Source organism: Rhipicephalus microplus, chromosome 3 (genome assembly GCF_043290135.1).
Source record: "Rhipicephalus microplus isolate Deutch F79 chromosome 3, USDA_Rmic, whole genome shotgun sequence".
Lineage (NCBI taxonomy): Eukaryota > Metazoa > Arthropoda > Arachnida > Ixodida > Ixodidae > Rhipicephalus > Rhipicephalus microplus.
The window spans coordinates 70,876,456-70,893,059 of record NC_134702.1 but is presented as its reverse complement, the minus strand read 5'-3'; the positions used below and the strand labels follow the sequence as shown (position 1 = coordinate 70,893,059).

Below are 16,604 nucleotides of genomic sequence, written 5' to 3'. Positions count from 1 at the left end.
GTGTGTATTCATAGCTGAAATGATACGTGTTTCAAGTTAAACGGCACACATAAACTATAAAATATTTATCTGTCCGTCGTTTACTGTGGCCGCAGTCATTGGTTTGCAATGTACAATGGTTCCATAGAATGCAAGGTCTGAAGAAAGGGTGATCGAGAAAATTGGGCTCTAGATATTTATCTCACTCTATTTAATGACTAAGCAACTCTTTGTATTCCTTTGAAATGAGCTATGGCCTGAATTTGAAGCAAATTGAAATGCTTAAGTCAAACCTCAATGTTACGCAGTAATAACAAGTTTTTTAATGAAACTATGTACCATATTTATTTGAATACAGGTCGACCTTTTTTTTTTTTTTTCTGAGAATGTTGTTCATAACCAGCTATCGACCTATATTCGTGACCAAAGAATCTCAACCTATATTCACGATCAAACCAAAAAACACCGGGCCTGCGCGGTAGGCGCAGCACAGTCACAGGGAAAGCTAGAAGAGCGGCCTCTGAGAGCTTTTTCAAAACATTTATTGGGTAACTACTGCAAGCACACTTGCTTTGTACCCACTAGGACATTATTAATAAACTTTTGGGTACTAGGCCGGCATTCGCTGTGCTATTTTTCGTCATTCTTTTGAGAAGCGTGGTATCCGCTAAACACTTGCTAGGAATTTCAATCTAATTGTCCATGCAGTGGTTGACGACGATGAAGAATTATGGCTGAAGTGGGTATGCACCACAGATATGGAAAAAAGAACAAGCTTTTGTATTGGGTTGGAGCATTGGACGGCACACTTGTTACGCTAATCGCATAGTGCAACGACTGCTTGTTCTTTCGCTGTTGTAAAACGCTTTATAAGTCGTATTAACGCAATTGCTTTCCCGACATCAAGCTTGCCTAAGGCAAGTTTGACAACAAGTCACAAGCATTGGAGTAGCTGAGTGGTAGAATACTGGGTTGGCACACAGCGAACCCGGGTTTGAGCCCCACTGTGCCATTGGTGCTAGGTCATGCCTGCTTAAGGCAAGTTTGACAAAAAGTTACAAGCACCGGCGTAACTCAGTGGTAGAATATTAGGCTGGCACCCAGTGGACCCGGGTTCAAGCCTCACTGTGTCAGTGGTGCAAGGTTTTTTTTTTTTTTTTTTAATTTTTAACGAACATCGTCGGCGGCAACGGTGGACAACGTGCAACTGCGCGTGACCCGAGTTGTGATCTCATGACAGCTTTCGCTGTAAAACGCCGAGCTAGTGGCGTTCAATTGCCGCGCCCGCTGTTCAAGTGGTTCCTGCTGCATATGCACATTATATACCATAAAATCTCAAATAAAGACCCCTTCCTTCTTTACGACTATCAAAGTAATTGAGAAAGAAGTTATTCATGCAATAGCCAGGTATCGCCCCCTGAATGCAGCCGCTCCATGGTATTTGCGATTAAACCCACAATTTCCCTAGGTATTGGCCGTGAAGTCTCTAGTCCTTAGACCGCCTTCCGGCGCCCAGCCGCACTGTTGGCCTGAGGCCTCGCCTCCTCTAGAAAGATGCCTGCGACTTGAGCCGAAACGCTGGTTGCAGGACCTCTCCTGCTCTCTCCTCCTCTGCTGCACCAAACATTGTCGGCTGCGAGCGCTCGCTGTGGTGGCCGCTTTAAACCTTGTAGCCTCTGAGATTAAAGCAATGTCTACTGCCGTCTCGGAGGCAACACGGTCGTGTCTCTGTGATGGCGTCACTTCCGAATCAAGCGGAAGTAGTAGTGTCGGCTGCGAGCGCTCCTTGCGGAGAAAGCACTGAACTACAAGGAACCTCCCGACCCCATGGGAAAGCGTGCGATGTCGCAGGCATCTTTCTAGAGGAGGCGTTGCCAAGGAGGATTAAAGAAAAAGTGCTGGAGTGAAAGCTCCCGCAATGCCTTGCCAGCAGAAGTGAAGCCAGCTTTTGCCATGGCCAAGATGGTGGAAACATGCTTTTTTTTTTGGTAGTGCCCACTTAAAGATCAAGTGGCTTTGAGATGTTAATGTAAATGCTACGTTAGATCTTTATTAAAATACAGTTGTTCTCAACGAAATAACACACAAAACGAGTATGAATTACTGAATTTCCAAGAACTTTGTCTCTAATTAGAGGCTTACAAAGTAATACTGGTAACACTAAGACGCACTTGGAGCACTAAGTGACCCGAAAAAGTTTCCAGATTAAACTCGTTTTGTGTGCGAGAGAAACACTCCATTCTTAATTGCTGAACGGTGATACTTTATCATGCCCTTAGTAAATTAGCCGCCGCAGCCGCCATCTTGCCATAGGCAGGGCTTCACTCCTGGGCAATCATTTCCACTCCAGCAATTTTTTTATTCCTCCTTAGTTCTATCATAGCCTCCTTCTATGTACGATCGGCGCGACAGGGTGATGGTTTGCATTCGCTATAGGCGCTTGCGCCGTGCTCTCCACAGGGCTGCAGAAATTAGGCTCCTTCTTCTGGTTACCACCACCACCACCATTTGGTTGTGCATACTTGCGTCGATGTCATGTTGGCACAGCTACACAGGTGTATTCAAGTGCCAAATGATACGTTTTACGAAAGATTCAATACAGCTGTGCCGTGCAGCGCTAGTTCTGTGTAAATGAGACAATTAGGGGTTGCCAAAAGCAGTGGGACCGTCTGTTTGCATGCAAATGTCGGCTTCATGCCTTTCGCGACCCAGCAATTGACATCGGTGGCATCAAGGACGTCGTCGTTTGGGAAGTCGTGGATGCTTGCGATGAATCCGATGACATCATTTTGAACATCTGACAAGACGACGGCCCTGGCAACTGTTAGGGAGCTAGGTTGTGTAAATTAAGGTGTGCTGCATTTCAATTTGTCCGTTTCTAAATTCAAAAAACATTGGTCAACCTATATTAGAATATTTTTTTCTCCTCTTGTAGAACACTATAAGTAGGGGTCGACCTATATTCGTGTCCGACCTATTTTCGAGTAAATACGGTACATGTTGCAAACATCATTAAGGGGGGATGGAAAGCAAACAGAGGTGTGTGCAACTACTACTGTCCACCGCCACGTTACTTTTGAAGCAAACCCCGCAAAATTCTGCAGGTTGCCTGAATAGATATTTGACTAGATGTTTTGTAAATCTAGCAAGAAGCTACAAAGTCCTTCTAAAATTGTGAAAAAAATATTCATTTTATTGTTCTTATTTTTCGGAGGAACATTTGTGAACAAAATTTAGCAAGTACAATGCTGAAATCTTTTCTGGTTATTACATATGCTCAGGGTATCTTTCTGAACCAAAATAATAATTATAGGCATAAGCATTCTCCAGTAAAAAAAAAAAATTTAGGTGCTTGCTGACTAGAATTTTAGTGCTTTTTTTTTTCTTGGGGAAAAGCTTTTGTAGAAAATACAATTCTGGGGGCAACATTTTTTTTTGCTTCAATAAGGGTGCGTGTTATCAGAAAGAAGTCACAAAAGTTTACACTTGATAGCTGATGTGGTTAAAGAGAAAATGTTCTTTGTCTTACGAAAAGTAGTGTTTGGAGAAAACGCCATTTAAAGTTAAAATTGCCGCAGTGCAGTTGCAAGATAAGGTGCGTTTAGGGCCATTTTTAAATGCTTTCAACCGCGAATAAATACATGCAACTTTGCGGAAGCACTTGTCAGTAATACTGAAATGTCATGCTATGAAAATTGAAAAATTGCATTTTCATTTAATTTTGCCCTCCATCCCCTCCTTAAGTCAAGCTGCCCATAAGTCGGCACTGAAGATAACCTCTAGAATTTCTAGGATAATCCCGAATCTTATTGTACACACACCATACAATGACAACTGAAGCGAAGAGCAGAGAAGTGTAACTGCTTGTTATATTGAAAATTGAAGTCTGAAGACGCAAAAAAAAGCTTTCTCGCATAACCATTCAGTAGTGTACTGTGGCTAATAATGATTTCTGAAACTACGCTGCAATCTCAATATAGTGAACTCTGATATAACGACATGTTGATTATAATTAAGTAAATTACCAATAGTCTTGAACTATATAGTGTTAGTAATATGCCTTTATAATGAATTTCAGGATATTGCAAATGTTCGTATATGATGCAACTTCGTTATAATGAGAATAATGCGGTCTAAGTGTACGTATGACAGCGGGTATGACGGAGGAGGTGACAGCTCTTGTGGCTTTTCCTGGCGTTTGTGCTTGTAAAAAACTGACTTTGCTCCATTTAATAATGTACCTGCGGCTGTGTGGAGTCAATAGTCGTGAGCTAGTTGATCGCAGTGCACCGCCTACTATGCCCGCAACTTACACGAGGACGTTTGCTGTACCATACGTACCCAAACATATGCCATTCGTTGTAGGGTCCGAAGAGAGGGATCTACTTATACCTTTTTGCTCTTTACCGTGCACGTGTGCAGTGTACATCTTGTCTGGCTAACAGTGACAACAAGTGGCCTCAACTCGCTAGATCTGCATGCACTTAATATTGGTCCTGTATAGATGCAGATGCCACAACATACACACTCTAGCAGCAGTACATTCACCGCACAGTAGTTTCATGTTTCATTACTCTCGCTGGTGATTTTTGCTGCCTGTTGACAATGTTCTCAAGCAAAGTGTTGCCTGCAAACTACAGATTCTCTTGATCAGTGTTTACCAATCTTTCATTTGTCAAACATCGGCTGCGTGCATGTGTGCAATTTGTAAAGCTGTTAAAATCATAACTGCTGCACAAAGTTATTCCACTAAATTATCCCCTTCACTGGCGGTGGCTACGTTTGTTTGCGTAACTCGTTTGTGCTAGTTGTGTCAACTTGCTGAAAAAAAAAAGTGCATGATGCTGTCAGACCTTTATATAATAAACCCCGGTATAATGAAATATTGGTTATAACAAAGTAGGCGGACAGTAGTCTTACAATAAATATATAATGTTAACAGTATACATTTACACTCAAACCTCATTAAAACAAAGTTGCATTTTACACAAAAATAAGTTTGTTATATCTGAAAATTTGTGCTAAAGTTATATTCCTAACGCTGTATTTATTGCCAGACTATTCTTCATTCACTTTGTTATAACCGACGTTTTGTTATATGTGGGTTCACTATATCTAGTACTGAGTGTATAACGAATTTCAGAATATAACAAACCTATTTTTTTGGTAAGATGCAACTTTGTTACAAGGAGCTTTGAGTGTACTTGGGTCACTAGAGGAATATAACCCTCCGAAGAGTCAATACGCCTTGACTTAATCCCAGTGTGCTGCATATAACTGTTGCTGATAACTTTGGTGAAGGCACTACGATGTTCAACAAGTAGTATGTCATGCAGTGTTCCAGAACCGACATCGAAAGTATTGATTTTCTCTCCTTGAAAGTGGAATCTAACCAGTTACCAAATATGCACCCAATCAGAGTCTATGGCTTCATTGTTTTTATGCCAAACAAAACATGTCTGTCTGTAAGATAATTACATGTTTATCTACAAGTAATTGCTGAAACTCTCAGAAAAACACCACAATGCTTTATTTTCTTTTTTAGAATGTAATACTGAACATCTTAACATTATTTTATGTAAATTGGATGCATCCAAAGACAGTGCGTCATAGTTTGCACGTGAAAGGGTTATGAAAAATACAAGCTTTTCAAAGGGTCAATATTCAGATAATAAAACACTTTGGTTTCTCGAAATAGCTTTCATCATACAGAGGTCCAGCTGTGTACAGTCGAACCATTTTATAAGAGACACTGATATAAGAGACATACGGGTATAAGAGATGCCAGTATGCCTACAGTAAAACACGGGTTGATAAGAAAATGCATACAAGGTCCTCTGCTTATAAAAGACATCTCATAAGAAAGATGGGAACTGCTGCCCAGAGCACGCCTCTTATAAAGGGGTTTAACTTTATTGGCATCTGTATGACCATAAGAAAAAGCACAAAAAAGGCAAAGTTGGGCATATTGTTGTATAATCAAAGGTGATTAGTTCAGCTCAGATGCAAGACAGCATGAATTCAGAAGTGGTTTGTTATAATTTTTTTTTCTTTTCCGAAATGTTGCATCATGGTGGAGACGCGTCTTTTCTGTTTACTGCACAGCGTGACTGAGTACTCTGCAGCATTCAGCTACAGGCCAAAGATACCACGGACTCCGGACGTCACTTGCAAGGACACAAATGGCTTCTTTGAAGATTTCTACAGCAGCCCCTTGCAAACACGTCAGCGGACAAGGTTGTCTGATGTTCCTCTGCAGCCTTGGCCTAGAAAGGCAGGTCAGTATCTTTAGATGCGGAGCATCTTATGGTCAAGTTCACTCCGATGTGCATGCGGTGTGACCACACTTACGGCGTATGTGCATCCCATCCCCCTCTCCTATGCTCCCGCTCTCTCGCTTCACAATGCTGATGCAGGCAGCATTTGCTATTGAGTTTCTTGATAATAAAATAATAAAAACTAACTGCTCACGCTGCACAACCGTTCACTGGCCAACCCATATATGTGTATATATATATATATATATATATATATATATATATATATATATATATATGAACAGAGCTTCTTCTAGCTTTTGTAATAAATATTATAAACTTCGAGAGTAGTTCAGCATAGGAAACAAAACAATTATTTATTTATTTAGATTTATTTAATCCTAACAGTTCCGGCTGGTGGTCCAGTCTTCTTCGGAAGAAGAAGGCTGGACCACCATATATATATATATATATATATATATATATATATATATATATATATATATATATATATATATAGGGGAAAAAAGTACATAGCTTCCTCCATACTTTTCTTGGCAACACTGTCTGTTAGATCTCATTAATATTGTGTCAAAACACGGAAAAACGTGCCCTTAAGTACACTCTTCTTTCCCTTATTCATTAACGAGGGTCTCATACTGGCAGACTTTGTGTGTTTAGGTTGTATAAGAGGGACAATTGGTCAGCTGCCCGCTCTTAATGAGTTCACGTGCTGCGGGATGCCAAACATGCGCATAAGAGTGTTTTCACACTCGTCGTTTGATTGATTGATATGTGCGGTTCAACATCCCAAAACCACTATATGATTATGAGAGACGCCGTAGTGGAGGGCTCCGGAAATTTAGACCACCTGGGGTTCTTTAACGTGCACCCAAATCTGAGCACACGGGCCTGCAACATTTCCGCCTCCATCGGAAATGCAGCCGCTGCAGCACTCGTCGTTTGGCTTATAGATGGCGCTGACTGTCACTCCTACTTCTGAATTCACATATAGGCCCAAAAAAGTGGCTGGGAGAATAGCCACTGTGGCAGCTCAGTGGTAGAGCATTGAACGCATTATTCGAAGGTCGCAGGTTCGGTTCCTGCCCACAACAAGTTATCTTTTCACCCACTTTTCTTTCTTCACATTTACATGACAATTTGGTTTAATAACTTCCTTTATACTTTTCTTGCCATTATTGTCTGTTAGATCTCATTAATATTGTGTCGAAACACACAAAAAAACTAGCCCTTAAAGGGGCCCTGGGACACTTTTTAAGCATGGCAAGAAAACGCTGCAGATCGGTAGTATAGGCTACCGACAACATGCGAGCCAAATATTATAGCGCAGCACGTGGCGTGGAATTCGTAATAAATTATCAAAGTCAGCTAAAAATCGCTTTCTTTTCTCTCGATAAATCACGGAATAAGCCCAAGAATCACTCTTAGTAAGCCCATCTATAAGTCGCGCTCGGTCATCACAGAGATTTCCGCGGGAGGCCGCTACTTGTCCACGCGTGCGTCCGTGATCGCACTGAAAAACGCGCGCATTCGGAGAAAAAAAAGGAAGTGCTCAAGGTCAGGAGGCGTGCGTGATGTTTTTGTTTACCTCTCCCATATCTCCTTGCTTAGCTTCCAGCGCTTTCGTCTGGACAAGAGAAGAGAGAATGCAATTGCAGCTTGTGACAAATCTTTGTAACTCCACTCGTACTGGACAGATTGTTAAAATTTTTGCGGCGTTGATTTTTTGAGGCAATACGCTTTTGCTTACCATTAATTTCATGGTTACTCAAAAAAGTGTTTCAGGGCCCTTTTAAGTATCTTTTCATAGAGATTCATTCAATAATACTTAGAGAGAAATCTGGCGTTAGTGTTTATGCGGGCTCCTTCAGCGGCACGTGTACCCCCATGCGAATGATGGAAAGTACAGGCTTCGGATCTGCTATGGATGGATTGCGTTCTTGAGATTCGCAACGCTTCTTTGCCGAGTATAAAACAAAGTGAAATGAAGGTACATTTAAATTAAACTTGCTTCACTCTTTTGTAAGTAAACTTTATCACAAAAGTTTTTTGTAACCATGAGGTAGAAGTGAAACTTGAAGAAATTTAATCACCATGGTGTGCATTATTCTGCCATTGCATTCCAAATTTGGCATTAAGGTATAATGAAATATTTTTACAGAACTTGGCAACAAACATGAAGTTTTTTCACTCAAAAGTATGTATTATCAATTTCTGAAAATAACTGTGCGATATCTAGAGAGAAATGCTTAACGTTTCTTCTGCTGCAATGCCAGCTGCATCTGTCCAAGTGATGTGCCCCAAACGCACGTCTCGTTTTGTTCTAAAGTCGAGTTGGAGAAGCATGCCGGTGTGTCTGCTTAGCTTCGCCGTCGTTTCGCAGTCGATTCTAACAAGTTTAGGCAAGACGTGCCTGTGAAAAAACATGAGCTCGATCCAACATTCTGCACTGGCATGAGGCGCTACATCTGCGCAACGGTGAGTGCACGACGCTTTGTTTAAACTGTCAAATCGACTTCTAAAGCTCCAAAATCACAGAAAATCAAGAAACCTAGTGATCTTCAGCCCCTTCTAACAACAAATGCTCTGCTTCAGCGCTTCTCAGTGCACCCCACTACCCGAACTGTGGAAAAGGATTTGCAGACAGTTCGCTGGCTAACCCTATAATTCCCATGTGGGTACACGATTGCAGCGCCAGATTCCTCTCTAGGTATTATTGTATGAAACTATATGCTTCTTTCCCTTATATATATATATATACATATTTCTAAGTTGCTGCACCAGCGTTTTATGAAAAGGTTGCCTTTCTCAACTTGACCTTGTGCAACAGCTCCAAGTTCTTTTTTTTTTCTTTCTTTGTGACCAATGTGTCTCATTGCGTTTAGCATATAGTGCCATCACTGTCCTTGAGCATTAACGTTCACTTTGCCTGGTGGGTACTTTAGGAATCATTTGGTAGTCTCTGAAAGTTTTTGCGCAATGTTCCATAGCCATTGCGATGGCACAGTGGTTGCGGTGCACAGCTGCAGACTCGAAAGATACTGGTTAAGTTAAAGCATAAACTTGAGAAAGAGCTATGTTCAGGTAAACCTAGTTCTAGTTCTTGAGGCTATCATACCTTGGCCCTTTCAGATGCCACCTATGAGGAACTGCTCGTAAATTTGTCAAATCGATACAAAGTTATCTCTAGACGCTTTGTAGCCTATTGCAACAAAAGTGTTGTCATAATATATTCATCTATGTGCGTTATAGCAACTAAGCTTAATTAAGCTATAATTAAATATTTATTTATCCTGAAGTAATTAATGCTCTGTTTTGGTATAGATAGAATAAAATGTCAGGTTGGAAATATGGTGCAGGTCCATTTTTGCTTTTGCCTATTTTGAGCAAGAAAAAGTTACTTTTCACACAGCTCACGGGAAGCGGCACGTCGGATGGCTTGGCTTGTCGGACGTAATGCTGCCTTCAGAAAAGAGATCATGTCTGACAGTACACTAAAGAATGAAGTCAAGATTCACACGCAAAGCTCGATATAAGTCGCTCTTCTTTAGCTCCTAGTCGATACAAATAGCAAGAACAGGTGGTCTACACAGTTGTGTACATAGTATCTCAAAGGGCTAATTAAACAATAAGAGTGCTTATTTTTCTTTAAAATACACACTCTGCATTCAATTCAAGGTTATTGAACCTAATTGCCATATCTTTAAAAAAATTTGCTATTTGCTTATCCCTGCAAATGTTAACTTTACAGTAAAAATAATTTCTTCTTACAGTCACAAACATGGCTGTAGCTCAACATTCGGTGTTTGCTTTTGTCTGTGCGTTCTCTCTATTTCTCCTCGTTTCTAGAAACTGTGCGCCAGAATTCGCGGAACGCCAGGCGCAGCGGCCCGGCGGATTTCAGCCCTTCAGAGTGCCCCTCAGCGTTGCCATCAAGAGCCATGTTGGAGCGTGCCTTCGAGTCTCCTACTTCCGCGCTGCTGCGACAAGGCGGAAACTTCGCTTCTCTGGAAACTGCTTCACCCATCGATTTGGACGCACCCATTATAGAAGACACACCGCCGAGACAGTCGGCCAGAAAGTCCTGCATGTCGCGACCCAGTGTGAGTAGCCATGAATTTGCACCAGGGAAGCGCAGCACTGTCTCGTTTACGCCAAGCGCTTTGTTGTAATGTGGCACATTGAATCAAGCCTAGGTGTCTGAAGTGTTTTTCACAAAAAAAATAATAATATCTCGATGATGCGAATTTGAAGGTTGCTTCGGATAGACTACATATAAAAAATATGCTGTGATTTGGCGGTATAAGAACAGTTTCTCCAGCAACAGCGGATGGTACGAACGTGCAATTGATCGCTGCATGCGAGCGGCGCAATGTGGCTTGCCTGTGGGAGAAAGGCCCATTCACACTTGATCTTGGAGGAAGGGAATGCGGCAAAACTCACCTGAATTTCTCTTGCTTCGTCGCCGGAAAAAGTGGCTGGAAAACCATGCCGCGAGGCCGATGCGAAAAATGGGTCCGAGACCAATTTCGCCGCCACGCGACAGCTGATCGCCTCTACGGCTTTGGCTACACCGGCTGCGCTAGCTCTCAAACCATGTGAGGTAAACAACCAGCCGTACATTCAAGACGGCGGCCAAGGCGTCAGCGGGTGCAGTGGCTCATGTCGGATCTATCGCGAACTGGCCGTTTAGCACGACAATGCTCACTGCCTTGGGAAAAAAATAACATGTTCATCATCATGGTTTGGATTGCTATTTCTGCAAACACCGGAAGCAGGAGGAGGTGCAGCAGCAGGGAGTCGGCGTGCCCTAACGTGCCTTTGCACTGCCTGCTGAATCCGTCGCTGCCGCTGCGTCTGCTCAAGTCATTTCTTCTGACGTACCTTACAAAACATTGTTTGTAAAGGTGTAACCTAGTATATCTTCTCAGTTGAATAAGTTGAACTCGGTACGGATTTTAATGCTCAAAAGTAAAGTCTCAAGTGGCGACGGCGGCATGTATACAAGGGGCAGAATGAATGTGAACATTTTCGGCAGGCACGGACGTGCTTTTGCGACCGCTTTGGCATTTTCACTTGTATTCTCCTACGTGAATTCTCCAGGAATGATTTTTTTTGTGTCAGCGGGTTTTTCCAGTCGCTTAAGCGGTGAAGCGCGTGAATTTTCAATAAGTTTTGCCGCTTTCGCTCTTTTTGATGCCAAGTGTGAGTGCGCCTTATAGCGCCAGCAGGATGAGTGAGGAAAACGTGGCACTTTATTGAGAGGCGGTAAAAGCATGAAAGTTCAAAAGAACATCGTGGGCTTTCATAGCAAGAAGCAGTTGACGCCAATCAAGTTTTTGTTCATCTCCATAATCAGCTTCAAGGGAGGACATGGGTCTACGGGATATCTCATCTATCTTTTAACCGAATATTATGAGAGTTGGCATGCTTACTTTGTTTGTTCTCCTGATTCTAAAAATGTACTTATTTTTTTATTTCGGTAGCAATTATATGGACACTCTCAGCTGGATTTTGCTGTCTGCGTCGATGTCATGCACCGTATATGTATACGTATCTATAGATATGAAAATGCAACAAAGAAAAAAAAAAGACTCCAGTGCGCGGAATCGAGCGTGGGACCTCCGCGTCGTGGATGCGAGGCGTTAACCACTGAGCCACCGAAGGGTACCTCCTTCAAGATTCAAACGGCAAGCTATTTATATCTACCACTTACCGCTGTTGGCAGACATCTCGAAGAGGAACTATCCTATTTTCAGCATTATCAGCAAGATGGCGCAGTGAGCGCGCGGTGGCTTTCATCTCTCACACGTACTTTGGCCAGCCTAAAGAATAAGGGGGTGTACACTCGATCGCGCGCTCTTATCTTGCAATGAGGAGAACAGTACGTCTTGGCTAGCCTTTGCGTTTCATGGGAACAATTCTGTTGTAGTTACCGGGCGCACAAAGGTCACTGCAATCGTCGCACAGCCTCCGTTTGCGAAAAGGGCACGCTTTTCAGACACAGCAAAGTAACAACTGATACGCTTACCTGCGTTCATCTGTACCTGTGAGTACGTTTCGTGCATCATTTGTGCGTGAGAAACGCGGGGCATGTCTGATCTGCTTGCCATTCAGCGCGTGACATTCCAAACAGTCACCGGAAATCTCGTCCACATTCCGTGGTCGACAGTTTGCCATGCAGTAGGAAAAGTTACGCTACTCATCGCAAAGCACCTGTACGCAATGCTGGTGCGCTTTCCACAGCCGGCAGCACTTTCTATATTTATGCGTACTTTTATTAAGTGGCTGAGTTCCCTGGTGTTACAGGCTGTGTCGACTACACACACACGTGGGTATTAATAGCTTTGGTGGGGACGACGCCAAGGTGTTCCGTAAGCGCAAAGGCCATTTCTGTTTTTTTTTAACACGACGACAATTTCCGCCTGTTTCGGTACAAAATTGACTCGGCGCTGTGTCTGTGTGCGTCGTCTATCCTTTCGTCCCATCTAGGGCGCTGTTTCTTGCTCAGAAAGGCATCGCTTATAGCACAACTCTACGGGAAATTCCACACACCCAAAAAGAGGTGCCCCTATCACGGGTTTTTTTATCCGCTCCACCATCATGCAGCGAGACACTGCTGCACCCCGCGAGACAGAATTCTGCTGAGGGCAATGTCCTGTCCTGACCCCCGCTTTTTCTCTTGTTTACCAAGCTCGACAAAAGGATACGAATCACATTTGTTTCCAGAACTTTTTTTTTTTTTTTTTTCATATATATCTGCGACCTAGCCCACTACAAGCATGCACACAGGCGAACAGAAAGGCAAATACCATGAAAATCGCGTCACCTCGTGAGCCAGGTTGCAGGAATATGCCTGTGTTCCTTCGTTTTTATAGTTATTTTAAAACGTATGGTATTTTTTGATGTTATGCATGCCTTACGCGAACAACTTCATTATTACCCTCGTTAGCAGACGAGAAGCGTGTTTCTGCTTTGAAGCTCGTTCTTGACTTGACCAAGCAAGACAGTCTGAGCATCTATGAAACGCGAAGGCTGACTTGGGCGTTTTGAAGTCCGCTGCTTGCTTCACGCCGACTTGCTCAAGTTAAGTTGAAGTCGCAAGCCAAGTAACATCTCTGCATTCGGGGGTAAACATTACAGCTCTGAATGTGGGCATGGTGTGGTCACACAAAAAACTAATTTTAAAAATTTGCTTCAAGAGAAATGAGAATCTGGTTCCTATGACATGTGCTCCAAACATATAGCTCCATGCTGCAAAAAGAATTATTCTGCTATCTATGATAGCTTCCGATATACCTATTGCAGGAATTGTCATGCAGTGTGTACAAAATTGTGATTTTGAAAAAAATCGAGAAAACAAGGAATTCTAACATTTTTAACTGTAGAAATGTATGTACTTAGAATTACATAGTCATTAACATATATATGGATACTAGAAAGCTTAAGGAGTGCAATGCTCCAAGTTGATCGAAAATTGAACAAGTACTTCTTGAAGTACAGCAACATAAAGATCATTGCATGTAACCAAGAACAAAAAATTTTGTATTAAAAAAAAAAATTGAAGCCCCACATTAAAAACCGACTCTCAGCATTGCTTTTATGCACATTTAGCTACATTATGCAAGTGGACCTAGGACAGCTACAGCTCTAACTGTGCTAGGTCCACTTTAACAGAACAAGCAAACAAGGAAAGGGTTCAAAATCTGTGTTTCGAGAATAATACTGTTACAACTTTATTTTGCCATTTCGAGACAAAAAAGTCATGGCACACATACTTTTTGTTAGTTAATATGCACCGGGCTTGTGATCAGACTGATTGTTCGCATGAGCGTGTTTTTTCTTTTAGTCCTGCTGCAAGTTGTCACTGTGTGCTTGTCTGCTGACAAGACCGCTTGCTTATCTGTTCGATGACAGTACTGACGCCATTGCGCGACGAATGTGCACGCGTCATCCGCGATCCGCCGAATGACACGGCGATGTTTTCTGGCTTGTCTACAGTGAGTTACACGTAAATGTCGCGAACAGAATTTGTGCACTCGCTCATAATTTCGAGGCTACATGAGTGCCGATTGTGTTAGTTTTCTTTTCATGTAAGACTGCCTTATTTTTGAGTGGAGACCGCGACATCATTGCGAACTCGTCATTAAAAGCAGTCTACTTGTTGCCAGCGGCATCGGCGCGTTTTGCCGTTCTGTCGCTGCAAAGATTGACATCTCTCGTAGTTTCGCTTCTGCTTTTTACTTGCCGTCTTCTAACTAATGAGACTGCAAAACATGGCCGCTTTCAGTGACGTCGGCAGCCGTTGACCGCCGCTAGTTTGTCATCCTCGTTTTCCTGATCTATAGCGGGGCTCTTTCTGAAGTTCACGGCGAGGGAACGATCGCCACACCCACTTCACAAATTAGTGTGGTGCGGAACTTCTTTACTGCAGCAGGCAGTCGACAGCGCCATGATAAAATGGTGCATGTCCGTGCGCGTCACAATGGTGAAGCAGACGGCGGAAACGCCACTTGGCCAATCGAATGCCTAGGTTTTGTCACGTGCCCCAAACAGCCAGTAGAATCGTGTCCTAGTTCTTTTCAATGACGTGTTTTTTTCTGAAAAATCAATGAGAAACGCGAACCAGCGGTGGCGGGAGATTGAAGACGAAGAACGACCTTTCCAAACGTGACTAAAATGACCACGGTAGCTCATGTGTAACGGCAACAGTTCGGCACCGAAAAAGCGCGATTTTAGCGTCAATTCGCATTCACATTCATCTCACAGGGATGTTATAAATTGATTTTGTGCCAGAAATAATGACGTGAGAAGCTAGAAACTTCTCAGATAAGTGTATAAATAGGTACAGATTCCGAAAATGTCCGCTTCAAAAAGTTAATTTTTTTCGCGATTTTTGGCCTTCTAGACCCGTGTCCACCCTTAACTTGTTTTTGGTTCATACGAATTCGAGTTGATACGAATATGTTGTGTGCTCCCTTTGAATTCATATCATCGAGATTCTACTGTAATGACTATACCAGTACCGCATGAGCCATACTGGAGCACCACGGGAATGTCCTTTCTGTTCGAGAAATACTGCTTAGCAGAGTTTTTTGGAGGCCAGCAGACTTCCCAAGCGCTTCTTGTGCTTCCTTGCTCAGAGCCGCCCCAGAAGTCCTACACATCGTGAAGGCAGCAAGAACAGTTTTGAAACAGTATTTAGTTTTAGCGTCGTTTTGACCATGCTAACTTGGCGATGCTAACAGTACCAGTTTCAGGTCAATTTGCGCAACACATACACCGCCCTGCCCTGAACACTGGAGTACACCCTAGTAGCGTTTTAGAGCACACAGACAAACATCTGATTTTCTTTCCCAGTGTATGCTACTCTTTTTTTCTCTGGCATAGCTTAATACTTCGCTCATCTTGTGATGCAGGACGCCAAGAAGTCTTCTCGCGTCACTTTTGTGGTGAATAAGACAAGAGAAACTATGACTGCGGCACGTGAAGCCCCGTGGGGCTTAGCAACTGTCACGGCGGAGTGCGAGGTAAGTGACTCATCACAAACTCTCGTTAAATGTAACATAAATGAACCAAGAAGATGTGTTCCACCTAAGAGAAGTTTCGTTTAGATGAGTGGGAGGGTAGAGAATACCAGTGCGAGACCAATAATGTTGGGGGCAGTTGTTTTATTTAAGAATCAGTTCCACTTAATTTAAGAGTTTAATTTACTTAGTCTACAGCATTGGGAGTGATTATTCCCTTCATACAAAATCTTGTTTTACCTGCACTAGTGCACACGTTATCTACATGATCGAATGTTCATGTTGTCATGAATTGGTGCAACAGGACAGACTGTTAATGTTAGATTAAACAGTTGTCACGGGGACACAGCAATGAAATCACCCGAAGCAGTGGCACCGCATTTTAATGTAGCAGGACACAATTTTGACGATCTCAAACTCTACATATTTCAGTCAAACTTCTAGTCTGCAAGAGACAGAAAATACTATATGGAGGGGTAGCCTATTCACAAGTTCAAAACACTGCAGCCAGTAGGTATAAACGTTTCTAAAAAGGCTCTCGAATCCATTTTGTACGGTACATACACAAAGAAAACCAATGCGAGTTAAGCCCTCCGTCAAGAAATTTCAAACCTACCATTGTTAATTTCTGACAACTGGTATTCGGCGGCACGTGTACATTTTCACCTCCCCACCGCTTCCTTATGTCGCAGTCGCCCAACAATTCGTGGTTTCCAGTGAAAGCTAGCAGTAGAGGGTTTAGTTTGCTTCTACATATCTGAAAAGTGGGCCACAAAAGAATATTTTGGTGCAATACAAGGGCTGGACATCACTGGCTGTA

At 42.7% G+C, this 16,604-nt stretch overlaps 1 protein-coding gene across 1 annotated transcript in view; it reads left to right on the top strand.

Annotated features, from left to right (window-relative positions):
* Positions 1-16,604, top strand: part of LOC119173575 (uncharacterized) — a 40,429-nt gene that overhangs the window by 15,075 nt on the left and 8,750 nt on the right. The window contains exons 8-10 of the mRNA XM_037424385.2: positions 6,085-6,257; positions 10,107-10,360; positions 15,677-15,787. Coding sequence (XP_037280282.2) covers positions 6,085-6,257; positions 10,107-10,360; positions 15,677-15,787 — 538 coding nt within the window. The remainder of the gene's footprint in view (positions 1-6,084; positions 6,258-10,106; positions 10,361-15,676; positions 15,788-16,604) is intronic.